Consider the following 10185-nt stretch of genomic DNA (forward strand, 5'->3'; position numbering starts at 1 on the left):
CTTTCTATTAGTAGTGAGAGAAAGTCCCAGGCAACAGGCGTGTGTGTGTATGTGTGTGCATGTGTGTATACATGTGTGTGCATGCACACACACACACACCATAAGTTAAAACTAGGAAAAATAGCAACAGGGTCTTAAAATTTCCACAGTACCGCCGCCTCTAGAGTTATTTCTGCACTGGCTTGCCTGTACGTGGCTGTCAGGGCCACTTCCTTAGTTGGAAGTGATTGCTCAGTTACCCCATGGCACTTTCCCGTGGGATTCTAAATTTAAAATGTCAATACATATTCCAAGACGTGCCAGAGAGGGTTGCTAGGGTCTGAGTCCCCCTTTGAAGCAGAGGCAGGTAATTACACCGGGAAAATAGCTCTCTTTCCTCAATGTTATACAGCAAATCCTGTTTCTTTTCCTTTTTCCGGAAACGGTAAACACAGGGAGAGAAAGGGGAGTTTCAGACCCAGGGTACCACAGTGCTACAGACTTCAAGTCTGGTTTGTAAGCCTATCATTTCATGAGCCTAAAAAAGCAAGGCGATGCTCACACCTCATTGTGGGAAGGCTGCCCTCATACCTCCTTTGGGTGCTGGTGTCTAGGTGCTACGATTTTAAACTCAAGACATAATTAGAAATGAAAGAGGAAAACCAGCAGACTTTTAGGGAAAGGTTGTGGCTGCCTGGAAACTCTTGACCTTGCAAGACAAAATGAGGGCTAGTGACCAGCTCAATACAGGCGTCAGCTCTGGGCTTGATCCCCAGCACTGCCATAAACAAGCAAATGAAATGCTGGATATACATATATACATTGTCTGTCTGTCTGTGGGAGATTGTGTGCAAGGTCTACAAGGTCGTAGGTTCAATCTTCACCACTTTTCTTTAGAACGAGAAGTCCTTGAAATAGGCATTAACTTTCCTAAACATTTGCATGCCGACTTCGGATTGACCTGGTCCAGTCCTAAGATGTTCCTGGCACATTAGGTTGATACTGCAATATGGCTCCTCTGCTCAGTTTTGGATTTATTTTTTTAAGTTTATTTAACTTCATTTTATGTGCATCGGTGTGCAGGTGTCAGATCCCCTGGAACCAGAGTTACAGACAGTTGTGAACTGCCATGTGGGTGCTGGGAATAGAAACTGGATCCTTTTGGAAATCAGCCGGTGCTCTTAACCGGTGAGCCATCTCTCCTGTTCTGATTTGTTAATTCTTCAGATTGAAGCAAATACCCATGACAAAAGCTAACTAAAGTTGAGTTCTGGCATCCATTTCTCAGTGTAGTGACCGCTCTGGCCCTGGAGCCGCCCTGCCTAAATCCCCTGAATACATTTTTTTACTTTTTATTTTTAAATCTCTAAAAAATTTAAATGTTGACAGGTGACTGTTTCCCCACCCCCGCTTTTTAAAAAAATTATTTTTATTTTATGTGCATTGGTGTTTTGCCATGGGTGTCGGGTCCCCTGGAACCCATAACAGGAACAGGAGTTATAGTTATGAGCTGCCACATGGGTGCTGGGGATTGAACCTAGGTCCTCTGGAAGAGCAGTCAGTGTTCTTAACCACTGAGCCAGCTCTCCAGCCTGTCCCTCTACTTTTAAAACATTAAGATACCCTATTCTTTCTTTGTATTTGTACTGAGAGGCGCACATCTGAGTGTAGACTGGTGAACAATTATGGGAACTGGCTCTATGTGGGTTCTGAGCATTGAATTCTGTTGTCCAGTTTAACAGCTTACTAAACCCATTGGGCTATCTCCTCCACCTTTGAGTCAATTAGTCTTTGTACCTCATTTTTTCCTCATTCAAACATTAATAATTTCTTACCAAACTAAATACATTGGTGAATCTTGCAGAGAACATAGCACAAAGCCTACGGGATCTGGCACATTCCAGCTAGACACTTAGTACCGAGAGCGAAGTAGTGGGCAGATAGAGAAATAAATCAAAGAACATGAAGGAGGGAAACACTTGAACTCTTGGAGAGTGGACTATGTCACTGGAGAAGAGCCAGACCAAGCAAAGAGTATGAGGCAGACAGAACATTGCCTCTCAACAGCACACCTGGGAACTGTAAACCGTCCCTTGCAGCTGGATTAAGAGCTGTGTGAGAACATCATCCCAAAGAAAGGATGTTTTCACCAGACTTAGGAGGTGATACAGCAGGGGTGGAAGCAAAACATGGGAGGTATGCAGGGCAAGAGGAGATAAAACTGGACATACACACCCAAGGCAAACCTTACAATGTGAACCATGAAAACGTTCTCCATGGTGGTGGCATGTCTGAATCTGCCATTGACTAGTGGGAAGAACAACAGCACAGGATATGCTGGCCCCAAGTTGGAGGAGCCAGAGAATAAGGATCCAGGAAGTAGACAGGATAGATGCTCGCTAGACAGAGCAGAGCATTAAGGTGGGAGCTGGGCAAAGAAAGCACACAGTGCAGCAGCCAAAGCAGTCACCTACCATGAACAAGGTCTGGGCTTCACCCCAGCCCACAAAATAAACAAGATGCTCAGTTAAATTAAAAATTCAGATGGATTTTAATGTGTCTCTTATATCACATATACTCAACAGACTCAACTTTAAGTGGATAGCTTATGCTCTTCTTTGCTGTCAAGAGCCTTATCTTCAGTATATTTAATGAGGAAATGAACAAATCATCACACTCTAAGGCATATATGGTAAGTGCAGCTGAATAATCAGGACAGGAAAACACACAACACAAGTGGACATGGAGGAGATGGTCATTTTCTTGGAATTGATAAAGTCTGATGAAAAGTCAGGTAGTTTAATCTGATTCTGGAGTCAGGGTCCCGAGTGAATCCGCTAGTCTTCACTCACGGCTGTGCAGCCCTGACAGCGTCCTCAAGCTCTCTTCATTAAAACTGGAGGGTATAACGTCTACTTCACAGGCCCACTGGAGAGAAGTATGTACAAGGCACCTAAACACGGGATGCTCTCCCTACATGCTAATCCCTATTGAAATGAAAAGGTCACAGGCCAATGGGTTGCCTGTCACAAATAATCGTTAGTGGCATCCAATAATAGCAATGTTGACGTAAGTTATTTTATTTCCATGATCAGCTATTTACACTGTACAGACACTAATGAAAAGCACCCACAAGTTCACAGTACATTACAATATATTTACTTTAAAAATATATTCCTTTATAAAAGGTTCAAAGAGCACTGGCATGTCCATGTGACAAAACTCTCAAGGCCTGCCACCAATTCTGTGATAGCCAGAATGCTTCCGAGTACTGTCAGTTCACAATCACAGGTCACCATTAGAGTTGTAAATACATACAGGTTTTAAATAAGAAAATGAATTCTACAGTGGAAAGTCTTGAGGCGATACTGTTAGTTCATTAACATAAATACTTTCTCGTAAGAATGCACAACAGCCAACACTCCACCCGAGGACACGTCAGCCCGGCGGATCTGGCCCCACTCCTCTACTTCTTCTTCTTGGCTGCTTCTCCTGGTTCTACTCTTCGCGTCTTAGATGCACGCTCATCTCTGTCATCATCTTGAAGTGGGAAAGAAGAGAGCTTCATTAGTAAGTCTTTAAAAAAAAAATCAACACAGAAAACCCATTTATTAGCTTTATACCAAACGCTCACTCATCAGCTGTCTGAAAGCTTGCCAATAAAACTAAATACTATTTTCAGAACCCGATATTAAACTACATCTGAAAACAAAGTTTTTTTTTTTAATTATAGCAAATTGTAAGTTAACTTTTTAGGGACATGTTAATGTGGCTTAATTTATCTAATTTCCACGGAAACCAGCTCTTTCTGAAACAGCCATCCCCCAAATTTTACCAGAGCACACACTGTATGCAATTAGACACAGCACACGTCATAGAACCAGAGCAGTTTCTTTCTTCAAAACATGCACCACCTTTAGCCATGCTAAGTGGCCATTAGCCGGACTTTTCCTCTCAGATTTCCTCTCCCAGTTTTACAATCAACCCACCATATGTTCTGAGGTTAAAAGCACAAGAAGGTTCAGAGAATCTCACAGCTGTCTATTCTAATTCTGGACTATTCCTTCCTAGACGGCAGAACATCTTTACAGCATGTTCTTAGACTAAGGAAAATTTGGGTGGAGAAAGACTATAGAACCATACAATAAACAGTACCCTTTCCACCCACACCATTGCTGTTTATGGCCACAGAAAATGTCCATGAATAAAAGTGTCAAACCTGAAAAAGTGGACCTTTTCATTCTACTTAAAAAAATTCAATAATGTGTCTCAATATACCCGGGCAAGCACAGACTAGCTGCTAATTCACACCAGTCTCCCCCAACAATGTGTGATACGAGAGTCCAGCCACCTGTGGTGCTGGTGCTGGCAGAGCTCCCCTCAGGCGCTGAGACAGGGGGACTGCTAGGAGTTTGAGGCCAGCCAGCGATACACAGCAACACCCCAAAAGAATCCCACAGATGCACACAGCTTCTCACTTCCTGACTTCCATGGTAGCAGGGACCAAACCCTTCCAGATAATCTTCCATACTGAACACCCTCAGCCTTGACTTTACTCCACTTCTCTCCTCTCCCCTTCCTCTTTTCCCTATGTAGCCTAGACTTGATTTCATGATTCTCCTACCTCAAGCCTCCCAGGTACTGAGATTACAGACACAAGCCTCTGTGCTAGCTGAACTAAAGTCCAAAATACAGAATATGGTGCCATAAAAATATTTTGATGTTTTAAGGCCTTCACATTAAAAACTTAGGGAAACTGCCAAGGTCAAATCACATGACAGAAATCTGCAAGCTGGCTGGGTCCTAGTGCCTGACCCTCCTGCTTCCACTTCCTAGGGATTAGTGGTGTGAAGTCACCATACCCACATTAAAACTTTGGTTTTAAGCTGGAGCTTAACAATCAAGCTTACCTTGAAATTATTTCAGAATTAGTAATGGAGAAGTTGAAAGCATTTCTTGAAGACTACTATCAAGCCACATTATAGAACACATTAAAAGTCTGTAACTTACTACAGGTAAATCTACTGATCAACACTGATACCACAACTGGAAAAATGAGTCCTGTGAGTGACTGGAGGAGAGCGCCTGCTCCCTACTGTCAAAATCAGGTACTGCCTTAAAAACTAGCACAGGAATAGCTTAAAAAAAACAAAACAAAACAAAACAAAAAAAAACAACAAAACAAAAAAACCAAACCAAACCAAACCCTAATCCTAACACAGCACATATGCACGGATATGAAAACAATATTTTCTATTATACAGTGAGTCACTTAACATTAACTTAACCTGTTTTAAAATTAAAGCAGGCCAGGTGCTGGTTGTGCACACCTTTAAACCCAGCACCCGGGAGGCAGAGGCAGGAGGATCTCTGTGGGTTTGAGGCCAGCCTGTCTACAGAGTGAGTTCCAGGACAGCCAGGACTGTTTCACAGAGAAATCCTGCCTTGAAAAACCAAAAAACCAAACCAAACCAAAAAACCAAACCAAACCAAAAAACTACCCCCCCCCAAAAAAAAAACCCAACAAAAAACTCCATTTGCTTCATTAGCTGGTTTTTGCTATTTTTTTGTTAATTTTTTATGTTAATAAAGCGATGAAAATACAACTTTTATTCTCTGCATTTCACAATCACTAAACAAGCAGCCCTGATAAACAGTGAGAGGCAAGGCTAGATTTAACCTTTCTCAGCTCCTCTGCATTCTGAGAGTAAATGGCGAAAAAGGACAAAGGAAGAATATGGAATGGCCAGATAAAAGCAATGTAGTGTAATAATTAATTTAAAATATAATTACGTGGGTAGAGTTTCCAATACATGCTTCATTAATTACAAACTATAGGTAAAACAATGCTGTTGGGGTTGGGGAGATAGTTCCGGACCTGAATTTGAATCTATGCAAAAAGCCTGACCAGTTAACATGTCTGTAACCTCAGTGCTCCCAAGGCAAGGTAGGAGAGACAGAGAGAGAACGCCAACTCTAAAGGCCAGCTAGACACAGCATGCATGAATACATGGATACATAATACACACATAGCAGAAAAAAATCTCAAACGAGGCAGAGGACAAGGACTGAACCTAGGGTTGTCCTGTGGCCTCCACACTCACACACATACAAGAAGAAAAAGGCAAATCAATATTTGCAGTGGTATTGCCGTCTACAATGGCAAAAATATCACTCCTCAAAAGGAAACCATCAGCTGGGGAAGTGGCTGAGTTGGCAGAATGCTCACTGAGCATGTGCGAAGCTCAAATCTAGACCCGCATAATGTGCAGAGAGGCACACACTTGTAACCTCATTTTGGGAGGCAGAGGCAGGAGGATCAGAAGTTCATGGTCATTTGGCTACATAGTGAGTTTCAGACCAAATCTCTAAACAGGTGGGGGCATTTATTACAAGAGTTAGATTCAGTAACCAACACTTAAATCCAATTTAACAAGATTTGCCAGCCGGTGGTAGCACACGCTTTTAATCCCAACACCAGGCAGATCCTGGGTCCTCAGGCCTGTTATGACTGCTGTTTCCTGAGCCTCACAAAACCCCTTGAGTCATACGATCCAGCTTTAAGCCAGAAAACCCTTGGTCTTTTTGTCTTTTCAATTGCTTACATTCAGCTTCTGATTAAAAGGACAGAGTTAGCTATGGTAGGTAATGTGGATGTTATTTGCCATTTATATGAATTTCTGGTAACTGAACCCACAAGTTAGAAAAAAGATGATCCTTGCTTACTTGCATATAACCTCTGGGCCTTTATCACAAGGGGACAGAGATGTACGGGCACCAGAGTACGGTAAACGGGTCCCTTGAGAAGAACGATTACTTCTTAAATTATGACAACACGATGGGAGAAAACCTCAGCTTAATACGGCACAAATCCTAGTCAAGGCTGACAGTTCCCAACGCTGTGAACTTCGGCAGTCCATCACGTCTGACTGTGTTCTCCTCTACAAGACAGTGGTAACGAGCCACGGGTCATACTGTCAGGTGTCAATGCACCAAGTATTTACTGTGACCCTGGACAAGTTATAAGCTCTCACTCAACATTTCCCTATTCTATGTATAAGGCTGTATGAGGATTCTGTATTTAAATACTTAAGTGCCATAGATAAAGGTATTAAAAGTCACACTTTAAGAGCTTCAAAAAACCTTGACAAGGATATGCCTATAGTTCCAGTGCTAGGGATGTGAAGGCAGGAGAACTCCGTTCAAGATCATCCTCAGCAACAGCAGACACCCTCCTGCTACAGAGAAAACAACCTTTTGCTAAGGTTGGCTCTTGTATTGGAAGATCAGAAATCTGTCTAACAAAAAAGGCAAATGGCCTTTAAAATGATAGTCCAGGATGCTGAGCTCAACTCGACAGCCATCCACTGCGATGGGCTGCTGTGGGACCACACACAGAGGACCAGATGAGGCTCTCACAAAGCAGGGCCTATGAACAAACGAGAGCACTGGCCCATCCCAGGTAAAGGAGACTAAATTACTACCAAGAGTGTACTGGAAATTGTTAGATTACTGTGGTAGTCCAAGTGAGAGACAAAATTATAAGATTACCAACAAAAGCAAGAAACTCTATGTCCTGTTCCCGTGCACAGGATTCCCCACTCTGCCAAGCTAGTTGTACCTCTAAAGCACAACTGTCTCAGAAAACGAAGCCGTTAACACACGCCAGCCATAGTTACAGGAACTGTGAAGGAACAACCTGCGGCTGTAACGAGGCACTGGGGACTTCTGAGAGTCTGCTTCAGGCACAGAGGGGAAGGCGGCCCCTGCCTTTAATCTTACAACTGCGAGGCAGAGCAAACTGGCCTCAAAGGGCATCCAGCCTACATAGACCTTGTCTCACACGAAATAAAACGGAAAACCCGAAAGATGGAAGTGATTCTTGTTGGTATTCAAAGTCAAGGCTGCTGTGTCAGCTCACCGGGGTCTAAATGTCGCTCACTGAGTAATCTCCTTAAAGAGACGCATCAAGGGCTGAGGTCTCAAGAGCACTCTTACCTGATTCCACCGTCTCCTCCCCTTCGGGCAGAAGCCGGGCTTTCTTAGCATTCTGAGGGGCATCATCACCATTGTCCTCATAGATGTTCGACCACTTTATCGCCATGTCCAACTCCGGCGGCGGTGGCTTCTTCTCAGTACTGTAGGTCTCCGGGGGCGGCACATAGGTGGACTTCCAGACTTTGAATTCCTTTGGAGGCTGTTAAGTAAGCACATTAAGAAACCCTGTGACGAACCGATGTTCCTGCGATCCATACGAGCGCATGCACCTCCCTGCCGACGGCTCATCTTTCTGGCTGGCTTTTTTTAAATTCTATTTTATTTTCTAATCCTTTAGGCTTTAGAGACACATTTCTTTTTCCATCAACATCACAATACTGTTAAGCAAAAAGTCAAAGGGTTTCCCTAAATAAACAAAGCTAATAACTTTTAGTTACCAAAGAAGAATCCAGTCTCAGATACTACGGCCAGGCTGACCCCTTCAGGAGGCTGCGGCAGAGACACTGTCTTGGTGGCAGCAGCGCAGGCACTTCGGCGTCAAAGGGAAGGGGTCTCGGGGAGAAGCTGCAGCGGGGGGCGGGGAGTCACCACCGTTAGTCGTCGCCCGGCTGGGGGCCCCGAGCGCGGAGGGGCGGGCGAGCCCAGGCTGACACCCCCCGGGCTCCCGGGGCCGTGGGGACGCGCGGCCACCCGCGGGCTGAGTGCGTGCGGGGGGCGGGCCCCGGGGCGGCCGCGGGGCCGGGGACCTCACCTCCTCGGGCGCCTTCACCACGTGTCGCTCCCAGTCGATCTGCTTGTTGAGCGGGTTGTAGAGGAAGGCCGGGCGGGTCACGCTGCGGAACAGCTCGTCGGGGCCCGGCAGCCGCTTCTCCGCCTGCTTCCCGCGGCCGCCCGTCGTCGGGGCCGGGGCCGCCTCCTTGCGACCCCCGTCTTCCGGCTCGCTGTTCTCCTCGCCCGACGAGTCGGAGCTGCTGCTCCCGTAAGCCGCGAAATAGCTCAGCGGGTCCTTCTCCTCAGCTGCCATGACGGCTGCGGACGCCCACCCTCTCGGCCGGAAGCCGGAAGTCGCAGCTGACCCCGCCCCGTCGCTAGACTGGCAGGCAAGTGATGCGTTTGCGTCCCCTAGCGGTGGTGCTGCGGTGCTGCATTCCTGCTCCTGGGAGGAGGGAAAGAGGCTGGAGGAGAGGATTCCACAGTCGCCAAGCAAGGTTATATTTGCTTTCCCCCAGGGAATCCTAAAACCTGTACCAGTGGCCATAGTCACTCTCGGCTGGTAATTGTGGTACAGAAAAGCTAGGCATGGTGATGCATGTCTCTAATCCTAGGATAGAGGCGGGTGGGCTACTGCAAATTTTGGGGGCCAGAGAGGTGCACACAAGGGGCTCCTTGCCAATTTAGTATTATGTAGGACTACCTCAAAGCAAAACAACGGTATGAACAAACAAGCGTAGAGGAATGGGGCCTCACACTTCTGACTCTAGCACTTGGGAGGATGAGGCAGGAGGATTGCCACAAACTGGAGGCCAGTGTAGTAATTTTACCTGCTCCCTCAAAGAAGTTAATATCATTGTAAATATTTCGATCCCAGTTAAGGATCCCTGGTCAAAGGACACTAACTAACTAGCATCCGATACTAACTTACCTCCTAACATGGGACAGGGCTGTGAATTTGAGCATGGAAGGGGCTACACGGCCTTGCTCATACTTATATTCCTAGTAATTATTTCAACGGCCATCCCCGGGCGACATCAATGAATATCGCTGAGTTATAAGTTATGAGAAAATAGGTCTGAGTGTTCCTAAAATAAGTTCCATCCAAGTACCTAGACTGAGAGATAAAGATGTTCTCAAAGTACAAAGTCCTGGGGTCCCCCAATCATCTTTAGTTCGGGTGTGGTGGTAATAATTTGTAATCTCAGCCCTCGGCAGTGAGGGCTCGAGGATCAGACACCCACGGCCACCCTTGTTTATGTAACGAGCCTGAGGCTACCTCAGGTTATTCTGAAATTCTTTCTCAAAAGCAAACCAACCAGGAATGAGAGCTCAATGGACAAACACGTAAAACAACAGAATTTCCAGAAAACTTGAAAGTGGCATCAAGATGCTGGGATGGCAAAGCCTCTCCGACAGGAGATAAAAATCTCTAGCAATAAAAATAAGGGCTCGAAAAAACCAATAATAATAATAATAATAATAATAATAATAATA

At 45.2% G+C, this 10185-nt stretch overlaps 1 protein-coding gene across 1 annotated transcript; it reads right to left on the bottom strand.

Moving 5' to 3' along the window:
* Positions 1 to 2506: 2506 nt before the first annotated feature.
* On the bottom strand, positions 2507 to 9040 carry CUNH1orf52 (chromosome unknown C1orf52 homolog). Its single transcript, XM_041653017.1, has 3 exons — positions 8729 to 9040; positions 7978 to 8176; positions 2507 to 3519 (listed from the first exon to the last, which is right to left on the bottom strand). Exons 1-3 carry the CDS (start codon positions 8999 to 9001, stop codon positions 3446 to 3448), a joined length of 546 nt encoding a protein of 181 aa, XP_041508951.1. The 5' UTR covers positions 9002 to 9040; the 3' UTR covers positions 2507 to 3445.
* Positions 9041 to 10185: the final 1145 nt, after the last annotated feature.

Source organism: Microtus oregoni, unplaced genomic scaffold, assembly GCF_018167655.1.
Source record: "Microtus oregoni isolate MIOR12 unplaced genomic scaffold, Mior012 000000F_ref0000247, whole genome shotgun sequence".
Lineage (NCBI taxonomy): Eukaryota > Metazoa > Chordata > Mammalia > Rodentia > Cricetidae > Microtus > Microtus oregoni.

What these genes read in the sequence shown, in the direction of transcription:
- CUNH1orf52 (XM_041653017.1), bottom strand. Translation starts at nt 9,001, where the DNA reads ATGGCAGCTGAGGAGAAGGACCCGCTGAGCTATTTCGCGGCTTACGGG. An exon ending in TGGTGAAGGCGCCCGAGGAG is followed by an intron (nt 8,177 to 8,728) that starts GTGAGGTCCCCG and finishes CTTACTTAACAG; the next exon opens with CCTCCAAAGGAATTCAAAGT. An exon ending in GGAGGAGACGGTGGAATCAG is followed by an intron (nt 3,520 to 7,977) that starts GTAAGAGTGCTC and finishes TCCCACTTCAAG; the next exon opens with ATGATGACAGAGATGAGCGT.